This window comes from Magallana gigas, chromosome 8 (genome assembly GCF_963853765.1).
Source record: "Magallana gigas chromosome 8, xbMagGiga1.1, whole genome shotgun sequence".
Lineage (NCBI taxonomy): Eukaryota > Metazoa > Mollusca > Bivalvia > Ostreida > Ostreidae > Magallana > Magallana gigas.
In genome coordinates this window covers 7,321,232-7,345,665 of record NC_088860.1, presented here as the reverse complement: position 1 = coordinate 7,345,665, position 24,434 = coordinate 7,321,232, and the positions used below count along the sequence as shown (strand labels likewise).

The following is a 24,434-nucleotide window of genomic DNA, read 5'->3' as shown; positions in this document are numbered from 1 at the left end:
TTTGCATGCACACGATATTATTGTAATATAGTTAGCTCTGGCGCATTTGATTGGTGAGCGAGAATTAAGGTAATCCCTCACACCTTTAAATTGAGGGGATATCCCTCTTGACGCACCCTTGAATATCTGCGTCACAATGTGTTTTTATTGCCAATAATATGCAACTATAATAAATAACACGGCACACTTTAAATGAATTCGATACATTCTACGTACACTCCCTTCCGTAAACTTAATTTTTTAACTTAAAAAAAACCCAACTTAACAAACTTTTGAGTTCATTTCAAACAAAAAATCAAGAAATATAACAGATAATAAAAGATCAGAAAAGCAAAGGAAACCATTTTTATGTACATACATCTTAATTTACATTGCTTTCAAACATTTTAAAACCACACAGAGGGCGAACGGAAAAGCAGGTGCCCGATGGGGATTCCTCGATTGACGTCACAATACACATCTTTAGGATATTGTCACGTGACATTCCAAATCAATGGCATATTTCTTACAATTGTATATGGGTAAAATATGACACAGTTAGGGGCGAAGTGACCGATTAACACCCTAGAAAGGTCACTCTCTGTGCCGATAGGTACCACACACCAGTGTGCAAGTGACCGCAAAGCAGGAGGCCACCGATTGTCGGAGAATACTTGCCAAATTATCGATCTTCCGCCATGAAGACTCGACTCGTACGTTCGTGAAAACGAAACGAGGAAAATAAGTTATGAGCCTTGTTTACATTACAGCTAAACAAGACGCCTGACTCTTCAATTTTGGTTGTGTTGCTGAAATCTTACGCCAAAGGGCGTCTATATGTGAGATGTGAAGTGTTTTTGTGTGCTGATTAGAACCCGAAGAAAAGAGAGAGAGAGACATTTAAATTGGGTTGCTGATGCGATTGAGGATATTGGCTGATTTCTTACGATGGCAAATCATAACCAGAACGGGTCCACAGGGACCAAGTAAGTAACTTCCTATATTTTGTTTGTCAACAGTTGCTTGTGCATGTGTGTGTGTGTGTATAATATTGTCATGACCTACATAATTGGGCGGATCACAAAGGGTTGCACATGTTGCTATATAGATATAATAGGATTATAAATGGAGGGTCTCTGGGGGCTGAGTCAATTTGTAAACATGCTGATTGTCATCAGATAGATCTGTTCTACTACTGCGTGTGGAAGCTCAGCATGAAGCATTGTAAGCTAGCAGTGAGTCATTTTCTGGAGTCAACATAGTAATGATATTATCTTTCAGGAACAGCATGGCAAAAACCAAAAATTTTGTATTGGATCACCATTTATAACATATGTCAGAGGATTTACTTGTCATATGCACAGGTTGCTTGGAAACTAATTGAAAGTTAAAGATTAAAAATCAACCTCGAGATAAAGATTTGATTGGTTCAAGTTCAGGTCAAATTTTAAAATTCAGACAATTCATCTTTGATTTACTGCCTGCTGTTATTGACTAAACTGAACTGAGACTGCAGGGGCCGTGACCTCTCTTCGCTGATTGTCAGCTGAGCACCCTATATTTGCTTGTAGTGATAATTATGTAAAAAAGCTTGATCCATCAGTTGTTGATCTCAGAAACCTCATGGCATCAATTTACATCATGTTTACAGTAATCAATTAGAATCGACCAATTGGAGTCACTCTCTTCATCATCACCATCATCATCCACATCAGATTTATTTAAAGAAGAAAAAGGCAACAGCTTGCAAGACAAATAAATGATTTAAAATATAAAAAATATAGGGTAAAACATTCAGAAAATGTTGGTCTACTCTGATCAGCACCATTCAGAAAGGTAGGAATGATGTACCATTTTTCCTATTTTCAGTTTAAATCATCAAAATTAAGCTCATTTAATACTCAAATGTTAACTACAGTATTTTAGTGAGTACCGCGGTAGTAGTACAACATCTGTATCAATCATACAACAACAAAATTGCTATCAATAAATCCTCTGCAATGGAAATGTTTTCAGTGATGTACAACAAAACATTCAAAATTAGTAGATTTTATGTTTTTTTATATTCTGAATTCCCCTTAAACATTTTCAAACATTGCTCATTTTCTGACTTTTAATGGTATTGGCTCTGACCCTAAAAATGTAGAATGAAAGATTATATGTAATATATATTTACTTTATCAACTTCTGATGTTGAGAAAATTGTAGATCACAATGTACACACATAATGGTCTTTTAACATAGTCTGTTTGGGCGTGGACTGAATGCAGATATTGTCTACAGGGATCGTGATGTCAATGTGCGACCAAACATCAATATACTGCCAGCTATCAATGTACATGTCTAAACATTTTAACCCATGATTATAATATTTTTTATTTTCCTGAATGGAGTATGTAAAAAAAAAAATCTATGCATGAAAATCACACATTGTTGGTAATAATGGTCTTCTGTCTTACAAAATTCTGATACGGATGAAGGTACACAGCATTTTTTGTTAAATTTTGCTAGTCAGACAATACTTAATTTGTCTTAGAAAGATTCCAATACTGCTGAAACCTGAGGTACGACGTGATGCTGATCAGTGAACAGTTTGGATCAGATTTCCCAGCCTCACAATTAAGACTGTGCAGAAAATATTGTTCTTCTTTTTCTTATCTCTCTGAGTTGGTATTACATAAATTACAAAAGATTTTTCTTAAGATTCCAATTTAGGTACAGTAATTCAAGGACATCAATGGGAAATGGCTCATTACTAAACTATATGTGTTTTCAAGAAGGAACATTTTTTTCATTTAATTTTTTGACACTCATTGACAAGTTCAAATTGTGGCAAGACGTAATTTTAAAGTTGACGAGGAAAGACATAATTCTTGGACATTTAATGAAAAAAATAATTATATCTGGCAAAAGATAGATTTAGCAATCTTGTAACTGAACACAATTTTCTTCTTGGAGCTTTCAATGGAACTCAGTGAATGCTTGAATGCCGAGTTTTGCAGACAGAATTGATATCATATATCACTCACGTGAAATTTTAATCATAGTCACGCGTGTATTGGAATTCTTTCAATTTATATAAAAATGGAAGAGATATTACTTAATTAAGGTTGAGATAGATGATTTGAATTTGGAAATTGAGATTGTGTTTTATCATGTTTTTAGGGTGAAAATGAAGGTTTAACATGTTTGTTCTACATATCAATGCATGTGATTAGATATATTAAAAAAGTAGGGCACAAAAACTTCTGCCTACATCTACTGTGTACAGGGAAATATTTGCTCCCCGTTTTATTTTTGCCCCTTTCACCCTAGTCAGTGGGCGTATTTAAGACTGGGTGTATTCCAATGTTTCAAACTATCTCTCTTTAAACACAACTGCGTCTGGGCGAATTCAAGACAGAGCAAGTGTAAAAGGGTGAAAATTAAAGTGGGCGAAAATAACAATGTATACCGTAGTAAATTTTTTTCAGAATGAGATACAGTACCTAATAAATATTGAATTTATATAGTAAGATATCCAGGATACTTCATGTGTAATACCAGCCGTATACAGAATAATTAGGCTTGCAAGATGCTTCAAAGTACATGTATCTAGGGTCTAAAGAAACCTAGTAAACTAGATTATTTTGTCATCACAATTGAAGTGCGGATATCAGATGCTCATGTCATGTAGGCATCTCTAGAGCCTCTTGAATGCAGCATAACGGTACAATGCGGCTTGATTGCCTTTATCTTGCACATTAGCGAAGAAGGAGAATCAAATCAAGTCAGGAATGTCCTTGTGTTGATCATTTAGTAAAAAGCAAGGTGCAGGACACCAAGAAACAAATAAAGGAAGGGTTAAACAACAACATGATCAAGGAAACGTGTACATGTTTGTTGACAGTCCCGGTTATTGTTGAGGCAGCAAGACAGAAGGAAGTTCATCAATCTTGCATATTAGATTAGAGGTGCACCGTGAGCTGTTTAAATAAATTGATCCAATCTGTAACAGGCTGCTGGTGTCAAAGTCACTGCGCTGCTTTTTGAACTAAAAGATAGAAACATTCTTTCACTAAAACACCTTTTCACACTGACACAGGAATATTGTATGTAAGGGGAGCAACTTTAATATTGGTGCTCAGATATTTTTGAGTCAAGTGACATATTGGTAGCTGAGGAACAGAATAGATGCATGCCAACACTGAAATATCACCCTGTGGTGAGGAAAATCTATAAAGCAGTTTAAGTGATGGGGCGTAGAGCCTCATCGCTTCCGTGTGTTTGTGACTGGAATCTCTGTTGTCGTGCAAAAAATCCTCAAGAGCTTTTTTAATGGAGAGGTAGAAGAAAATTGTTAAATGGATTTTCTTTTGAGACGTGATTTCGGAGCATATTAGTACGATGCTGTTGTACAACAAACTTTTCCTTTTTTTTAATCTGAGATAATCAGGATGAGAAAGAATTTTATCTTCTGTAATGTGTTGGATTTGCTCTGATCAGAAATTATGGGAATATAGATGGCTGATAAGAAGTCAAACACATTATTATAAGCAAAAGATCAAAAAGCATACACTATTCTACTGATTTGAATAAAATTTACATGATGACTATGTTATCTTTTTAAATTTATACTTGTAATTAACTTTCAGTAAAATCATTTAAGACATTGGATATTGGTGAATTTGAGTTTATTAAAACAGGAACTTTAATCATGTGTATGATGAGAAATAATGTGGATGTGGATCATGTGTATGATGAGAAACAATGTGGGCCGAGTTTACATACTCATCATGAGGAACTGTGAAGTACCGTGATAAATAAACAGTAATAAAAAACATGTACCAGGATGTAACAGTATCATGCATTCATATACATAACATCCCCATCCTTCCCCCACCCCATTTCATGTGTTGGGTGGGGGTAGGGGGGTAGGAGTTGTATGTCAGATGTGTGTACAAATCTGCGGCATAACATGACTCAATTCAGATGTGATTTGTTTGGTGATATGAAAACCTCTTCATTCTCTTAGTCTGAAGATTGAAAGTACTGATACATGTACAATGAAATTCTTATTAACAGGTCTTTTATCCAGAACATCGAGAGATGCTCACTGAATTGTGGTTATATGATTCAGATTTACTTGTAAATAAGAAACAGTGTACTCAATTAGCAAATGTAAGGCACAATCGAAAGAATTTAAAGTTTTTATAAACCACTAGAAAGACTTATAAGTACGCTTAAGCGTACCCATTGAAGTACACTTGAGAGTCTTCTAGCTGACATAGTAAACATGGTAAAGGTACTTGTACTGGCGGGGTAGTGCAAGCAGTTGTTGATAGTATTCTGTTTCAGTAGAAATAGTCACTGAACAGATGTTACAACCGCAAGTTGTCAGCATTCACTACAGCCGTTATCGTATTTCATTTGACATTTTGCCTGAATTGGGTTTATAACATGCAGGAGTATCAGAGAATGTGGGCTTCCTAGTTCAAATGGAAATCAAAGGTTAATGATTAATTACATATATAAGTAGGGTAAACTTTGCAGGTTTATTCATCACTCTTATGTGCATCAGCAACATTTGATTATATGGTAGAGTAAACCTTTGGTCTTCTGACATCACTAACTCAGATGGCAAGTTTTTGTGCATCAACAATATACGGTAAGTAGAGTAAACTCCATTCATTACCTACTGATGGCAAATATTTGTGTATCAGCACAGTTTGATATTATATATAAGTAGAGTAAATCTTTGGTCCATTCCCCATTCAATGATTGCAAATTATCATATATTGATCAGCACAGCAGTGCACTATCAGAAAAATATAGGAATCAGATTAATGAGAAATTCTTCCTACTGTAATTATTTATTAATGATCAGACCAGAGGGAAGATGATTGATATGACATGTTCTAGGGGTGTCTCAGGGAAGCGTAGGAACCCTCCATTCTGTTAAAAAAAATGAACTTTATTTATTTTACAACGATTGATAAGCAAGTTCTACAACTTATATTAATATCTCTCGTTGGCACGGATGTAAGCGCGAGGGGGTCAGTGGTGTGGGAAGAAGCCGGAGTACCATTCTGTTCCTCAGAGAGAGGAATCAGGTCTACAACCTCTCCCTAAATTCCTGTCCACCCAGATATAAGCTATTAATTCCAGGTGCCAGATGACCATGTGCAAAAATTTTCTGTGTTTATTGATACAAATTATAAAAGCCCACTGTTTGATAAGACTTGAATGCAAAAGATTAACATTTTAGTATTGTTTGGTCTTAATTAATGCATGTATCATTATTTAAAAATTTTGGTACTTTTCCACTTGAAGTCTAGAAAAAATATCTTGTGGCTGTGTTGTATGAAAAATGTTAACATGGAGAAAAAAAACATCAGAAATTCTAGGCAACGGGATGAACTGAATTATTAAATGTGTCTCTATTTTACTTTACTATACATGTATCTGATTGGTCAAGATGCATCCAAACAATTGATTAAAAATGCTTCTCCCTGTATTATGTAACTGTACCTTCCATATCCATGGCAACAGGTGATATTACCAAAAATATTGACTGTAAAATTCATATTACTTGTATATTTTTTCTTAGTTCTTGTTTGTGAATTGAAATAATTTATTAAAGCATATGAAACAAAGAATAAGGCAATGCAAATTTAATAAACTTTCTTTAATTATAAGGTACCCAGGTAACCATTTGTCTATTTGAATTTGTGCATGCCTTAAGAATTTATAATATTAATAAATGCCAGTGAGGGTAACATATTGGAAATCATCTTCTTTTGTCAACCTATGTGCAGCATTTACTTCTTTTAAATTCACTTGCCAGTACAAATCGGCATACATGTACATGTATGTAATGTATGTATATCAACAATACTGTCCTGGCAATCGTGTCTTCAGTAGGACCAAAACCTTTCCTCCATCAATATTACTTTATGATAAAACATCATATTTACCTGTAAATGCAATGTTTTTATATCCATGATTTAGCATATCGCATATACACTTAAGCTATCAGTATTTCCTAAGAATATTTTTAAAGACAATTTGCAAAACAAAGGATGTTTTTTCCTTTGACTGATGCTTTCACTCTATAGAAAATCAAAAACAGTAAGTCTGGGTTACTGGATGTTGTTTTTGCTCGAAATTTGTTTTGCTTCTGAAGCAATCATAGAATGCTGTTAATGACGCCCCTATTATCACTTTGGGAACAATCACAAACAAGATAATAGACATTATTTCATGTCTTGTCCACCAAGGAATAGCTCTGTATATTCGTGATGCATATGTTACTCTTTGATAATAATATTGTGCCGGAAAGGAGGAGAACTCTTGACTCTAAGATTAGACCCCAAAGGAAAGGGAAATCTAATGCTGCATTATATAGATTTGACCATCGTTTCCAAAGGTAAGACTAAAACAAAGCTCAGAAATTTTTACGACTTCGAGTGAAGTGGAATAAAAAGATTGTCGTCATGGGTTCTAGTTCATTTGTGAGCGTTGATGTTTAGGAAGACATGCTCATCAAAAATAAAAATCAAGGCTAATTTTAAGTAAGAATAAAGTCCATAAAATCTATTCAATTCAATCAACATTTACATTTATTTTTACAAAAGTATTAAGTTTATGAAGTAATTGACCAGAGAAAAAGTCATTGATTTATTCAAAACAGGGAATGGAGAATTTGAGGTGTAATTTAATTACTGATAGCTTGTTTCTGTTACTGTGAAGTTTCTTGCCTCTGATGGATATAGTGATGGGCAATTTTGAAGGGTTTGTGGTAAAAATATGTTTTGTGCACTTTGTCAATTATGAATGAATTTTTTGTTTTTGATAAAGATGTTGTGTAGTAAAATATAGATTTCTTTTTTATTTTTTGTGCTTAAACATGTTAAAATGGTTATATGTCATTTTGGAGATTTGGCACATATTTGCTGACATTTTCTGCCATTATTAAAATTTTACAATATTTCCATGAATGTCTGAGGAAAAATCCATGTTGCATAATCTTGTTTTGATTCCATTAGTACATGTAACATACAGAGAAGAAAAGGGCAGCAACATCACTATAACACATTATTAAATCAATGGCCTCTGAAATTATAAAAAAAAGGTGTGTAATCTTGGTGAAAGCATGTCTTTCCATGTGACATAAGATTTTTTTTTTGTATCTGATCCTTTTATCATGCAGGGAATGGATCAAAGAGCTAAATAGCTATTACTGTTGACAAAATCTGCTTAGGAATATTAAACTATAATATAATGGGTATGAAGAGTCAGGCAAAGAAGATCAAGGAAGATAACAGCCATCGAAACAATGTTCTGCTATTTTGATGCATTCCTAACAGACTCTATAATAGAAAGAAACAATTTAAAGTCCCTGGTTCAACAAAAATGTTCAATAATTTTGGAACTTAATGATAGAAGTTGTAGAATAACCAATGCATCAATTATGAAATATAGTATCTGCAGAAATTGCTGTTATTCGGCATGGATTGCAAAGCCCAGAGTCTGAGTCCATTAAAACATTGTTGATTTATAATTAAAGATATACTAACTACATTGAGAATTGAGATAGATGTACCAGGTATTGTATTGATATTCTGAAAAATGAGTTTATTGTTCAATTTACAAAAAAAAAGAACCTTCAAGAGAATGTTTTAATAGGTCTGAAGGTATGCTTGGAATTTGTATTTGTTTTCCCGGTCTAGATTTGCATTCTTAGTGCCCTACCAGGGGAAGAACAGTGAAGTAAAAACTCCCCTCTTTATTTTTACAAGATGGTGGAACTGTCTTGAGGAGAGTGAGCCGATCTTGCTTTACCCCTGCTGAGGTTCTACCAGTGTTCCTAGCAAGACAGATATAGGAATCTATATGTATTTTGGCAGAGGTAGAGCTATGATGTGACCGCAGTCTGTGTAGAGAAACATTTACTTTTACCCACAGTGTGTCCTTCATGGGTAAAACACCGTCAGAAACGGATTGCCTCTCTATGCTGGACAATGCAGAAAGCTTGACACTCTGCACTTTTGATCTGAGACAATTAGAGGAAGTGATGTAGTTAATGAAGTCTTAGTCAAAGGAACTGCTTCCCAATGGGATGATTTCAGTAGTAAACAAGTGGAGAAAGCCTGGAATTCTCTTGGGTTTTTATGTTATAAATGAGTGCTAACGATTGGAGCTCTCCTGATTGCAGGTAAAAACCAAGCTCTCATCAGGTGTAAGATGACAGGTGTTTACTGTGAAGGTCCCCTTGGATGGAACTTCACGATTTTCTCAGTATTTTGCATAACGTACAATGTATATTACGTAAATAATTACTAAAATGAAATAAACAGCTTCTTTCAATTGGGGCAAGTACAAAAACAAGTCAAAGAACCAATACAAAATATTTTAATTATTTTTAGATCGCTTCATAAGGGTTGCATATTTTGACAATTTGCTTCTTGTTCTAATCATGTATATATTGAAATGGCTCACTATCCCTTGTTGTGTTCATGCTGTTTTATATATAAAAGTGTCAAAAACAGTGATGTCGTGTCATAATTTCTCAACAAACTTGTCTATGTTTGTACATTCTGTCACTTGCAGCTTCACCCACACGTCAGATAATCAGGATCAGATTTACTTTTTTTAACACTCTATATTTGACTTCAATCAAAAACATATAAAAGACTTGTAATCTGACTAATAAGGAGTGCATGGTTTCTTTGATATTATGTAAATGAACAAAATAAAAGACAATTGTATTGGATAGTAGCTTAAAATTTGGCTTTGATCCTTGTATATGCACGTATGTATATACATGTACCAGGTATATATGATATTCTGCAAGGGAATATTTTGTCTAACGTTATTCACAAAATGATGCAGATACAGTTTATTATCAACCATATGTTATTACAGGTAGAAAGAGATATTTTTCTTCATGTATGGTTCAATGAATAAGATGATTATTAAAGCTTATATCCAGGCCTGATTTAGCTCTGATGCTGTGTGAAGACAAATCGGATAAAGTCCTTATTCATAGAACATCATCCATTACCTGCCGATTCTGGCTAATTAGACGTTGATCACCATGGCAATATGAAATGAATTCCATAAGAACTGAAGCCTTGTACATGGTTTTTCATTAGTTGAGAAGGCAGTGAGGGGATACAAAAGTGTAATCACCAGAACAATTTTCCTCTTGATTTTCTCGAATAACGTCAGCGTCTTCTGTGTGGACTCCATTGTGTCAGTGACACCATAGTGGTCTGCTTCATAGAAACGTTCCTAACCTTCAGTGAACCCTGTGGCCTCAAATCGTGTAGGAAAGTGCTAGATTTCAATTTCCGACTTCTTCTTGCACTCTGAAGATGGTTGCATTTGAATCAGACTGTCTTTTATCATTTAAAACTGTGACAGTAAATTTATTGTAAATAATTTTTGAATTTCCTTTCTAATATCATTATTTTGTGCTAGTTTTCATTAGAACATCGGTTAAATTTGGACGAGGAAAAAGAAAAGAATTGGAACTTTAATTAATATTTCTCAATCACCTGAATTCGAAGGATTTTACACTCAAAAGTTCATCCTCAAAAATACCATTTATTGATACGATCAATATATAGGTTCTATAAGATATTTAGAAAATTTAGTTTGATTGGAATATGCCTTCTCAGGATTTAGCAGCGAATTCACCTAAATGCAGGTTGGTTAATAAAGTTTCTTTGTTTAGTCATTGTTAGCTATCAATTAAGACTTTAACAAATGTTTTTAATTAAAATTTGTCATTAGTTACCCTTTAATCTTAGAATATTGGACAGCTAAGAGTGATAGATCTATCGGATGCATTGCTGTATGTTTTTCTTTGAAAGACTTCAATTTAACTAATTGCTTTCATTAAAAGTCAGAATATTGATCATCTGTGTCACAGACTAGATATCAAATCTGTTCATTTGCTCAGTGAAATTTTTGTTGTTGTGATCATGGAGACAGCTTACACTGCTAATTCCACTGGGGAAAGTGTTGAAGTGATTGTTGTTAAGATGGTTGCCCGACCAAGCTGTAGATAATCCTGCACAGTATGTTTTACTAGTTTATGATATAGACATGAGGTATTCAATCTTGTCTTTAGATTTATTTTCTTCTAAAACCAAGGGGCACATTGTAGTTATTAATTAATTAAGCCAATGGTCACATTATCAGTGCAGTTTCTCTTAATAAATTGAGTAGAAGGTTTTTTTTAATATCATATTGTTTCATATATTGCACAACATTTCTGCTACCCTATTTACTTCCAGAACCAAGGGGCTTGAATCTCACAAATGACAATTATCCACAATAGTAATTAAGAATGATATATCTGGCTGACAGAGCAACCAATTAGTTAATTGTTGTGCGCATATGAATTCTAGGATTTGCTCAATTAAAATCCTTCAATCTTTTGAGTTCTCTCATGGATCAGCAGGGTGAGGGTTTAGAGCATGTAATCAATGTTATATCATCAGAAATAAGTACACACACTCAGTATTTAATTCCTGAATTTGTACATGAACATAGAGTTCCTGCTTATCTTTAATTAAGAGGTTTTTCTCGTAAATATCAGCCAAAAATTGCTTTATGGGGAAGGATAAGTGCAAGGTGGGCTTTTATTATTGAATACAACAATTCAGCACAACAATACTATCAAGGAATGGATGACAAAGCAGAGAATACTGCCCCCTCAAAACAGCTCTGACCTATATATGGGGCATTTACTGTTTGTTTACAGTAGAGCCCATATTGGTCCGTGTTTGAATTGGAGACTATATGCCTGCAGGGAGACACGAGGTTTCCTCTCAACTGTCAGGTGTTGCCATAGTAACCAGGTGATATAAAGTGCAAACCCATAAACTGAAATTCAAAATCAAATGTCCATGATGATTTTTGCATGGAAGCAATTGTATTTTAAAACAAGAAAAAGCCAGATAAGACACTAAAAACATTAAGACCATTAATTTTTCTGTCAAAGATGATGGAAACTTAGTGAGTAGAATTGTATATTTGCCTTTGCATTCATCATGGTCCTTTCCCAATTAAAAGTATGTACGGCCAACTTGCTGGTAGCGAATTATATTCAGCATGCGCGATACTTGGCGGGAAATGGTTTTTCAAGAAGTTATTTGGAATGTGCCTATTCTTATACATATATGAAAAGCATTTAGTGATGCATATGTACTTGATTTGGTGGAAGCGCCTTTCTGCCACAACTTTAACGCTAAAAGGAATACTCAGCCAAATGTAATACATTTATAGTATTACATTAGCTTTGTCCAGAATGCTACATCTCCATCTGATTATGTGCCAGCCCATACCTGATCTCTACACCTGTTCCCTCACTGTTTGGGTCTGGTCAATTTGTAACACTTAGTATAATAACTCATAAATGACTGTGTTAATAAAAGGTTAGCAAGTGCTCTGCATGTGTTTCCCTGTACTGTCTGTTCTCTGATTAGATTACCCAGTGTGCCTCAGTGTTCACTCTCACAAGAGAATTTCTGACGCAGCTCTTTTTGTGTCACAAAGAACTATATTTTGTCTTGAACCAAAGAGAGAGTGCATGGATGAAATTGCAGATGGTTTAATTAAACACAAAACAATAATCTTGTCAGTTGGTGTGCAGAAGAAGCAATTGCAAGATGAACTAAATGATTGTTGTGTGGAGTTGATAGTGTTGATTCTGGATCAGGATGAACCCCTTTTAAATGTTTTCCTGCACTTTTAAAATGGTTAGATTTTAGAAATTAAATTGCAGACCATTGACGTTCTTGACACTTTTTAAGTTGATTTATGAATGGTTGCAGAGAATGGAAAAGGATATATAGACTTGAGGAATTGTAGAAAACAATGACAATGAACAATTGTGTTCTTATCAGTACACAAGGAAAGAAGTATACTAGGCTTTAGTTTCCTTGTTGAGGGTGTGTAAGATATACCGGTACTCTCCCAGTGAATGTGCACTTACAGCTCATCTTTATCATAAAGACACATTGTTGAACACTTGCCTTTTCCTTTATTGCTTCCTTACACACACTCATAATGCGCATTTTTTGAAATACTGTGACACAATGCGACCCAGAAGTGCAAGTTATCAGTATACAGTAAAACACGCTTATAACGAAGTCCCAGGGACGGCCAACTTAACTTCGTTATAAGCGTAATTCGTTATATCCGTCAAGTTTACAACATGAAATAGAGACTTGGGAAATGAAATTAACTTCGCTGTAAGCGTCAATTCATTATAAGCGTGTTCGCTATAACCGTGTTTTACTGTATTTTTAAGTACATGTTTCATGTACTTTGAGGATATTATATAACTGTAGGGCTAATTTTTCTTTAATAGTCTAGCTAATAAATAAATACAAAGTTTAAAACTGGAACTGAAGTTGGAATTGAAAGAAATGAAAAGTTGATAATTGGATATGAAGTTGATTGGTCACATAAGCAAATTCTGTGAAGTCCAATAGGCTAGCTATTATTCGACTCTATTGTATGCAGTATTTTTGTATAGAGAATCATTGTAAGCTTAAATACTTGATACAAGATTGCTCATGAACTGTAAATATGTATTGACTTTGACCTGAGTCAATTAATCAAGTTCAAGGTCAGGGCATATTTTTTGCAAGGGGTTTTATCATTTAGTGAGCTTGTTTATACATGTGTATTACCTTCATTTACATTTAAGTTTAATTTATAATATTTTTATTTTTCAGGGTTTTCAAAAAAAGCAGTCCAAGTGGGAAGGTAAGCTGGTAGACAATGAGAACACTGTTGTACTAGAACCATTTTAACAAGACCTTGGACTTTCAGCAGGACGTATCTATCTATTTCTGCATCAAAACAAGTTAAAATGATGCTGGTTTCAAGTGAAATATACACTGATTGCGTAGTCATAGCTCAAAAGCCAGACAAATCTTGTTGATTTCAAAGAGCAATGGCTAGGTGGCCTACAATGAAATAGACAGGCCTACGTCACAATGCTGTTTGACACCAACTACCTAAAGTCCAAGCTCTTGTTAAAATGGTTCTAATATAAATTTATGATAAGTATCTATCAAGGAAATAATTTTACAGCAGTTTTTGAGTACTGGTATAACCTGGGTTGGAGTAATACATAAACATGTACATGTAGTACATTTTGGTTAACATGTATTTACGTGAAATGACTTGAAACAGTGCACTGGTAACTTTTTTTTTTAATAAATCACTGCATAGTTACAAGTACCTACATGTATTTAGCCAACTTATCTGAAAGGATATGGCTGAAATGAAATCATTAAATATTGGAGACTATAACTGTAATTTTTTTCTTCAATTTTCAGATAACTACATACCTAGGAAAACGAGACTTTATTGATCACCTAACTCATATAGATCCCATAGGTAAGAGACACAAGAGAAAGAAATTCATTGGATGCAATTCAGTGATCTTTGAACATTGAGGTAGACTCTGATGAACCTCAAGGTGAGCTACGTTCTTATCAGAACAACTAGGAATTGTGTAACACGTACATCACATTTTGGTGTATTTGATACATGTACATGTATATCATAGGAACAACAACTTTCATTTCTCTGTCATAATATTGTTTGAGGAATAAATGAAATGCTTTATTAAGGTACCTCACTACACCTACACTTATACTTTTTAAGACACTAAGTCACAAGATGGCGATTTAAATGTTTTGTTGAACTGTTTTAATCATTCGAGTAGGTTGTATATCCTCTTAGCTCAGAGGTTAAAGTATTGGACTTCTGAACCGCAGATCATAAGTTCGAATCTGCGGGGAGCTTTTGTTCATGTTAACTGAATTAAATTTTTGAAACTGTAATTTTTCATCCAAAATTGCACATTTTTTGCCTAATAGACTTAAATATTTCTTATCCATTATGATATCTATCATAATCAAGTAATTTTCTGCTGATTTGAGAAAAATATTTCACGGTGTAGTGAGTCACCTTAATAATCAAGATGACATTTTTTTGGGCATGTATTCTAGCTATTCTATTAATGTATGTAATTATCTATTCTTAGAATTTTTGTATTATAATTTATGATAGTTTACATATGCCAGTTATCTTCTTGAGTTTCTAAAACAATCATTTACTCGTGTGTGTTTTCTTTATTTGATAAAAATTGAACTTCAAATGATAGATGGAATACATGTATTTGATACTTTTATAAATATGGAATAATAGTCTACTATTTACATATGAATAAGTCTGGTGTCAACAAAAACTATCTTAATGAAATATGTGTATATTTACAAAAAATTTTATTCCATTTTTATTGTTGATTTTTTTGTGTATTAAAAATAGCTTTGTATTAGAATCATCTGCTATGATGTAATTTTAATGGAGTATGTTCATGGTTTTTGTCTGCACTTTTAAGATATAGAAATGTTGTATTACAGATGGAATAGTTCTGATTGATAAAGATTCCCTCAGAGGAAGGAAAGTATTCGCCCATGTGTTGGCTGCGTTTCGTTATGGACGTGAAGACCTGGATGTGCTCGGTCTGACTTTTAGAAAGGACCTTTACTTGGCCAATTATCAGGTGTATCCCCCAGTGGAGGACCAGGCTAAACCCCTCACAAACCTACAGGAGCGCCTCATCAGAAAGCTAGGACCAAATGCCTACCCCTTCTACTTTGAGGTAAAATTCCTGAGGCATGTTCAGCAGAGCGAGTATTCACAAGCGCTTGCCAAAGTTTGTGTTGCAGGTATAGGGAATTTGGCCTGCGCTTGCTCTGTTTAACACATGTCTAGTTTCCTCTGAAAAATTATTTAACATGTTTCCAAACTTCATATGAATTATTTTTTATTTCTTTGTTTGGTATCACTTTTTAACATGTTCTGATATTCTATTTGAAAAAAACTAATTGTAAATTATTGTTACTTTTTGAGTATAAGGCATAATGATATTTAACTAATGTACATGCATGTAGCTTTTCAAATAAAAATTATCATTTACTGCCATGTTGTTCACTAAAAATCTAACATGTTTAATCTCTTATATAAAAGAGTTGTCCTGGATTGAAAATTTCCAATGTCTCTGGTTTGATTTATATATTTTATTTTAAATTAATTTTGATTTATGTTACTAAAAACTGTTACATTTTTCGTAACTATGTGGGAGGTACTGATAAATACACACCCTGTTTATGTAAAAGCCAGGTGTTTAACCTTTGCCAACTAATAGTTCAGTGGAATCAGTGTTACATTGGCTGTAAAATAAACATTTAGGTTGAAAATGAGGTGAAATGTCTGGGTATAGTAATTGTTAAAGCCAAGATGACTTGTTAATGACTCGTTACATTGATGTCATTGAATAGATTGGCTAACATTGATGACCTTCTTATCTTCATTCAAGTTCTTTTTATATTTCAACACTATAGTCATACTGGTAATTCTAAGTAATTAACACTGTTAAATTAAAATGATTGTGGGGAGCAGTCAAGTTTTGAAGATACTAATGTTTAGAAACTGTGACGATATGGACTTAATGTGAAGATCTGTACATTACGAAAAACTCTGGGTTTTTTTTGTTTTTTTTTTTGGGGGGGGGGGGGGAGGGAGAGGAGTTGTGCCCCTTTTATTCAAGTATTTGCAAACATTGCCTTTCATTCTGTGTAACATTGTCAGATAGGTGAGGGGTATATTATGTGAGCTTACTCACATTTTATTTCATTTTGTAAGGGCCATTTCTATTCAGATTTAATCTTACAAATGTTTTTTAAACAATATAGTTAGACTTGTACAATTTGGATTTTGATTATCTCCCCTTTGTTATTTCCAGCTTCCTCCAAATACCCCTGCTTCCGTCACACTACAGCCGGCTCCGGGGGACACGGGAAAGGTGAGGCTCCGGAATAAAAAAAACAACAACCTTAACACACCAAACGGCCAGCTGTAAATGTCTTATACAAAATGTACAGAAAACATTGTTTTAACACACCAAACAGCCAGCTGTAACTGTTTAATACAAAATGTACAGAGTACATGGTCATGTGAGGGCCTGAAATCAGGGGAAAAAAACAAAACAACTAACTGTCTGTTCTTTCTGTTCTATTCAAAGTTTATTGAATACATGGTTGGTTATATTTTCTTAATCACCTTTGTCAGTGATTTTGCTTTATTATACATTGTCCTTATACATTTAAAAAAAGAAGAAGGTATAAATTGATTAATGAGATATAATAATATTTGATTTAGTCTAAAGACAATATAGACCAAATAAGCTTTGCATATACAGCTTTTTCATGGGAAGATTGAAATCGTTGGATGGCTAGAGACCATTGCCCCTTGTATAGATTACTGGTATATCATGAGTAAAGTGCTAATGATGATAAAATAGTTAAATTAATCCAGATCTTAGCAGAAACAGCTGGTGCCATCTACTGGCCGAGATCAATACTTCTCATGTCACGTCATTACTCACGTACATACCTCATCTTTAGAGGATTGCGCAATAAATCAAAGAGAATTCAATGAAATTCACGACAGTCAGTCTATTGTGTATGCTCCTTGATGGATATCCAGTTGATATGCAGTGGCAGATCAACCTTTTGACTTCAGATTACCTTATTAACTGCTTTCTTGAGAGAAAAAAGAAAAAAACCATGCACGTTACTTGGACTTCCAAGACTTAGCTTTTCATCGAAACCATTCTTTTTATTTCGATATAGATAGAAGTTGATATTTTTTATTTTTTGAATACAATTTACTGATAAACATGCAATCACCTTTTCGATTTTTTGTATAAATTTCATATATGTCTTTTCCAAATTCATATTCATTGCTGTGTTGCTTGCTTTGTTCAGTTTCAAAATATTTATAATTTCCTATCCACTTGCAACTCATTGTGTTATGAAATAAAAGTTTCTGCAAATGGAATTAAGATTTGAACAGTATGTACATTTATAAAGACTGTAAAATTGATGTCTTGGAGATGCTTGATACACTATAATTATTGCATTGGAACTCAAAGAAACCTGAAAGTCAAGTCTAAAGTATTGTCATCAGACATTGATTTTCCAATTGTTGTAGAGAGATTCCAGTAAACATTATATGCAAGCAAATGGGCAGTATTTCTTTACGAGATATTTTATGTCATATTGATTTTTTTTTGTAGCCATGTGGGGTGGACTATGAGCTAAAGACATTTGTTGCTGAGAATGCAGATGAAAAACCACATAGAAGGTACAAATATTGGATGAAGATCATAAGGGAGAATGTAAAAACACAATAGGCTGATTTGTTCTTATGAGGAGAGTTATCAGCAGCTGCTGGATCTCTGAAATTTTATTATAGTACAAAGCATTATAGTTGATGTTCTTATAAGTATAATTTTGAGAATGAAGGAATATAAAACAAAATTGCAGCTTTATCTGTTAAAATTAGATTTTGCATGTTTCCATTACGAATCATATGATTATTAGGTATGCTTATAAAGGTAACTCTCTACATCAAGACTTGTACTTTTTAAGACACTACCTCACAAGATGGTGTTTTCTTAAATTTGTTGAAAATCATCATAGCTCAGTTGTTAAAGTATTGGCGTGTGAACAGCCAGTCATGAGTTTGAATCCGCCTGGGGTTTTTGTTCATATTTGCTGAATTAAATTTGTTAAAATCATATTTTTTAAAATCCAAAATTGCATATTTTTCACCTATTGACCTATATATTTCTTAAACATTAATAGAATCATTCATTATTACGAGTGTGGGATAGTGAAATTCCACCGAGGGGACAAGATTCACTGTCTAGGACGAGGCTTTGCCGAGTCCTAGACCGTGAATCTTGGCCCCGAGGTGGAATTTCACTATCCCACACGAGTTTATAATGAATGATTATTTTTCTCGCATTATATTAGCTTAAGGTATACGTTTACTCAGAATGAAAAAAAATTCCACTGATGATAATGAAAAACCATCTATTGTGTGTTAAAGACCTATCATGGGAGTGCTATTTTTTACTTTCAAAAAAGTAGGTCAATGACCTACTTTTTGAGATAATGGTCATTGAATATTTTTTCGAAATTCAAGAAAAGTCCCTAAAAATTTTACACTATGATTGAAATTTTCTTAATTGTGAAAATAATACAAATTGCTAAACAGTTTTAAAAATGAAATACAGTTTATGAATGGCAGCGACACTCAACAGACACAAAGCAATAAGTTTTCATTCACAATTTTTGTTAATATTCCAGTCCGAATTTCCTCTATCAGTTTTCAAATTCCTACCCTTTTTTGATTTAATTTTACAAAAAACTGAATGATGATAATACTAAAACATTAATAGCATTAAACTAGGTATATTGACCTTACTCTGCAGGCATAAAAGTTATATGAGGTCAATGATCAAAATTTTGAGATATGGTGTCTTTTATTGTTTTTAGGCATTTTTCAATATTGTTGTATTGTGTGCCATTCAAATATCTTAACGAAAAAGGGAGATAAAACCAACAGAAAATATACAAAATTATGTAAACTAACAAATAAAATCTTAACTTTGAATATTACAGTACTACCAAAAATATTTCAGTGAAAAACAAAATCTTTAAATTTTAGTCCGAATTTCCTCTGTTTTGCTAAAAGTCCAACTTTGCTTAAGCCTAATTCCATAATATAGTAAAAATATTGAATGGTTTGTCAATAATAATTCATTTCATAAATACTTTTAGTGGGTAGAACAAATTTTCCCCATGAAATTGAATTTTATAACAATCCGAATTTGAGAACTCAAACCCTGAGTAAACAACGTCCTTAAAAAATGATGTTTGACAACTTTCTGTTATGACGTTCAAAAGATTACTTTCGGTTTATCCCTCCGCGTGCTTCAAATAGTGCAAGTTAAATGAAAGCATAGTATCATACGACAGTTTTTTTAATTAAAATATGAAAAATTGTAATTAATTATGCAACACAATTACTTAATGGATAATATCAATGCACTATTTTGCATTTCCCTACAGCAGACAACGTTTGTTTACGTTTTAAAACGGCGTAGTAATACACAGTGTAAGACAGAAAAATCTCACACTGCTGTCTCACACCGGACAAACCGATCTCACACCGGTGATAATGCGAGAACATGCTATCTATCATTATCAAGTAATTTTCTGCTGATTTGAGAAATTATTTCAAGGTGTAGTGAGCCATGTACCTTAAGGAGGCTGGATATTGTCAGTATTATCCATCAAGTTATCCATCAGATTTACTTTAAATTTTTTTGTGTGATTAATAACCATTAAGCCATTTACTATTGTTAAGTAAAAAAAAAAAATCAAATAATTTAAAGTTTAATAGTTTCCTATACATGTATCTATATATACAGAGCTCTTCTTTCCAAGGAGGTTAATATATAGTCTAAGAAAGGCCACAACTATTCAGCCCTCTTAAATTTAATACCAGTTGTTACTATTTTCAAGTTGATTAAAAGAACTCTTGAATTATTCTCTATAGTAAGATAGGATCTCATACATATGAATTTTATCTAATAATTTTTTGATATTCTAGAAATTCAGTTCGTCTGGCAATCAGGAAGCTGACATATGCCCCCGAGGCGCCCGCACCCCAGCCTAGTGCCGAGGCTAAAAAAGACTTCATGATGAGCCCGGGCCACATCAAGCTAGAGGCCTCACTAGATAAGGAAGTAAGTGATAACTCAGCAATTCTGAGCCTGACCTATTTAAACAAAATGTGTCAAGTGGTCAGTGATCCAATGATAACAGTTTCAAGTTATGAAGGAAATGGCTAATACTTTGTATCAATCTACCAAGAAATGGCAGACTTAATGGTCCTTGTGGTGCCTTTCATCTCTCGCCTGAAAGATGAAAAAAATGTCTCTCAGGCTAGTTTCAAACTTGAAAAGGAATTTGCTTGTTACAAGAACATTTTAAAGAAAATTGACAATGAAAAGCTAAAGCCTGGCCATTGATACAGTTATTAAGCGAGTTCTGTCAATTTCCATTATAACCTTTTGAAGACACAGTAAATACATGTACCTTAATATAGCACTTTTTAACACCAGTAGTGATAATAACAGGGATATTGGGATATTCAGAGGTCAATGCCAGCTGGTTCACAGCAAATTGACCAATTTTGATCTGCAAATAAATCAGGAGAAAGTAGGGGGATCAGAAGTGTGGTAGCTGTTGAATGAGGATCTGTGAATTGATTCCAATCTGTTAATGATACTACCAGGATCAATGTCCTGTGTGAATATATAGGCCACCTCACATTGCCTGGGTGTCTAATTCCTGCAAGCCTATATTTGGCAATTTCCTTCTTGATTAATAATTATTTACATTTAATTTGATGAAGATATCTCTGTATTAAAGGATATACAAGAGATTATTCTTGCATTAAAAAGTTGAGAATACATTGGCGATGTGCCTCTATCATTGTTACCCTCAGCGGTGATTTTGTTTACCCAGGAGAAATCAGTGGATAATTTGATATTCTTTATCTGCTGTTGGCAGCTCATTTAGATGCAGTGTGAGTTCAATTAAATATGATTGACCATAAACGGCATTTGACTGAGCTAGCCCATTGGTAATTGCCTTGAGCTTCATCAGAGCAATCTTTACAATCAATAGTATCCAGACCTTTCACAGTTTACCAAACACTTGATTTATCATGTAGCAGATTGAACTTTATCACTCTGAAATATCGAGGCACTGTGACATTTAATTTGGGACAGTTTCTGAAGTGGAAGAAATGATGGACCTGTCTCATGCTCACTTAGCTCATTATTCATTTTCTCACATTTCCTTGTCCATGGCTCAACTGAGACTTTTGTGATGGAAAATGTATTGCTATCTGTCATTTGAAGTCAGTGCTATTGTCAGGGGGTTAGTTTTTCTCCTAAAAAAAAAGGGTTCTAAAAATCGCAGCTAATTTAGCTGAGTTAAGATGGGAGAGAGAGAGAAAGATCAAGTAGGGGTCACACTCTTCCATAGATGTATATTGACATTCAGTGTTTATTTCCCCTTATGTTTGCATTGGAAATCTTCGACGTTCAATTTCCTATGAATACACTTTAGTAATTCCTGCACCGTGAGCACAAATATAAACGTATCCACGTGTTTTGAGTTTATTTATTTTTGTAAGATTAAATGAAATGTTCAATCTTACATAACCAATTTGACATGTACTTATGAAAAATAATCATTAAATTATATCTACTTCATAATTAAATAGATTTTTCTCTACAAAGTTTCTGGCACTATATTCTTTGTCGTGGAAGCTAACTAAATAACTTGTTAATATGGCTGTTCCATGTGTGTTTTATCTTCCTGACTGAGAGCATATAATGGCTTTACAGCGACAATACATATATATTTCATACAAAAAAACATCAGTATGAATATAAATATAAGCATTAAATGCGTATTTTTGGATTTCGTCGGTCCTATGACACACCAGCGCAGTGCAGACAAATTGAATACCGCGCATTAGCGTGGTATGATCATTAGCACGGTATTCAATTTGTCTGCACCGCATTGGTGTGTCATAGGACCGACGACATCCAAAAATAAGCATTCAATGCTTAAATTATCTGACTAGTACCTCAAGAAATTGAACCCCAGTTGGCAAAATATAAATGATCGAATGACACAGCAGGAACACAATTTTTTTCTATTATTTGCATAAGTGCATGGTGAAGTGGCAACAGGAGTGCTATGACAGAATGTGTTGTCCTAGTCTAGAATTATGACATCTTGAACATGTATATAAAGTGTTTATTTTCTACAAAACATGCCTTTAATGTAGAAAGAAATGACATTTAAGATAAGTTCTGGGCTGCATTTTACCAAAGAACTTCAAACAAAATCGTAAATCTTTCAGTCTTATGCAATGATCCTGATCAACACTTAAAAAGTTTATATACAACCACTTGTTACTTGATTTTTTAAATATAAGTATGTTTTATTGGTATTAAGATCAATAATGTGCGCAAGCTTAAAAATAACGAGCATTTTAAAATTTGGTGGCAAGTTCTTTTGTAAAACACAATACTGACCTTTTCCACTGTCTGGTCCCAGCTCCTGGTTATATTCTACCCCCTATGCCCATATTGATAATGGAAAAATACTGGTACATGTATATGGACATGCAATCAACAAGTATTTACATTGTTGAGTATTTTCTTTGATCTGCACCATGCAGCATGGCATTGTATACTATTGCCTTATAATGCCTATGTTTGGAAAAGGTTGTTCCAGACATGTTCTGACTCTTCTTTTATCATTAACTGTCCTTACAATCAAGACAAAGTATCTGTAAGATAACCCCCCCCCCCTAAAAAAATGAAGCAAAAAAAAAAATAACCCCCCCCCCCCTAAAAAAATGGAGCCAAAAAAAAAAAAAAAAAAAACCACAAGAAAAAAAAACCCCTGGCAGGAAGTTGAATGTTGTTTGATGTTCATGCACCAAATCAAATGATATGAAATTTTCAATACATCTTTCACCAGAAAATAAACAAAATTATATAATTATCTAGATATCATTTTGGCTAGTAGGTTAGGTGTATGGTCTATGCAGCCTTACTTTGCTGGAAATGAAATGACTGAAGATAGAAGAACTTGTTATTGTTGTTTTTTAACAACATTGTTGATATATATTTCCTGTTTTGCTGTCATCAATGAATATGTACATCATCTTTGTTTTTCCTATTCAAGAAATACTACCATGGAGAGAGTATAGCAGTCAATGTATTGGTGGATAATAATACCACTAAGTCTGTCAGAAAAATCAAGATATCAGGTATGTGTAATATACATCATAATTACGCAAGAAAATTAAACTTGTGTATTGAGCAATGTCCCTAAAAATAAATAGCGGCTTTCAGGTCTAGGCGGGGCTTAACTTTTACTACAAGTGTGAATGCCTCAAGCAAGGGTATAGTCTACTTGGAGTCTCAAATACTGCTATTCCCTGTACACAGAAAGCAAATTAATACACAGGAAATAAACATTTACCGGTAGTCGAAATTTAATTATACTTTTGTTTCAAGATTTCTATACGAAGCTGTGAGGTGGTTTTATTAAGGAAATACATGTAAATAATTTTTAAATATTTCTTCATTGTTTGTCCAAATTTTCTCTGAAAGGTATTTTTAGTGTGTTTTGGATGTGAAATTGAGTGCTCATAGGTGTTATTAATATTAATATTCAAATTAAACTTTCACATATGTGGACTTGGAAAACTACCCTTTGTCATAGTAATATACCCAAATATCCAATGGCATGTATTTCTTGTGTATTTGAATGAGACATTTTTTTTCTCGCAACAATATGGATGACCACAGAAAGAAAAGCAAATATATATATTCACATTTATGTACATTTCATTAGTAATCATGATATGATTAAATAGATTTTTTGTCGTGTCATCTTAAATTTTGCAATCTGTTGTCTACATTG

At 33.6% G+C, this 24,434-nt stretch overlaps 1 protein-coding gene across 5 annotated transcripts in view; it reads left to right on the top strand.

Annotated features, from left to right (window-relative positions):
- Window positions 1-456: 456 nt before the first annotated feature.
- Window positions 457-24,434, top strand: part of LOC105332783 (beta-arrestin-1) — a 30,988-nt gene continuing 7,010 nt past the window's right edge. The window contains exons 1-8 of one of the 5 annotated variants that reach the window (XM_066068649.1): window positions 457-965; window positions 13,716-13,746; window positions 14,325-14,385; window positions 15,417-15,658; window positions 16,802-16,861; window positions 18,137-18,204; window positions 20,524-20,659; window positions 23,691-23,775. In XM_066068649.1, the coding sequence (XP_065924721.1) occupies window positions 928-965; window positions 13,716-13,746; window positions 14,325-14,385; window positions 15,417-15,658; window positions 16,802-16,861; window positions 18,137-18,204; window positions 20,524-20,659; window positions 23,691-23,775 (721 nt within the window). In that variant the 5' untranslated portion in view covers window positions 457-927. Of the gene's footprint in view, window positions 966-1,762; window positions 1,816-7,244; window positions 7,388-8,934; window positions 9,176-10,616; window positions 10,673-13,715; window positions 13,747-14,324; window positions 14,386-15,416; window positions 15,659-16,801; window positions 16,862-18,136; window positions 18,205-20,523; window positions 20,660-23,690; window positions 23,776-24,434 lie in introns of those variants that run through there. The other 4 variants (XM_066068650.1, XM_066068647.1, XM_066068651.1 and 1 more) reach the window with 4 other exon arrangements.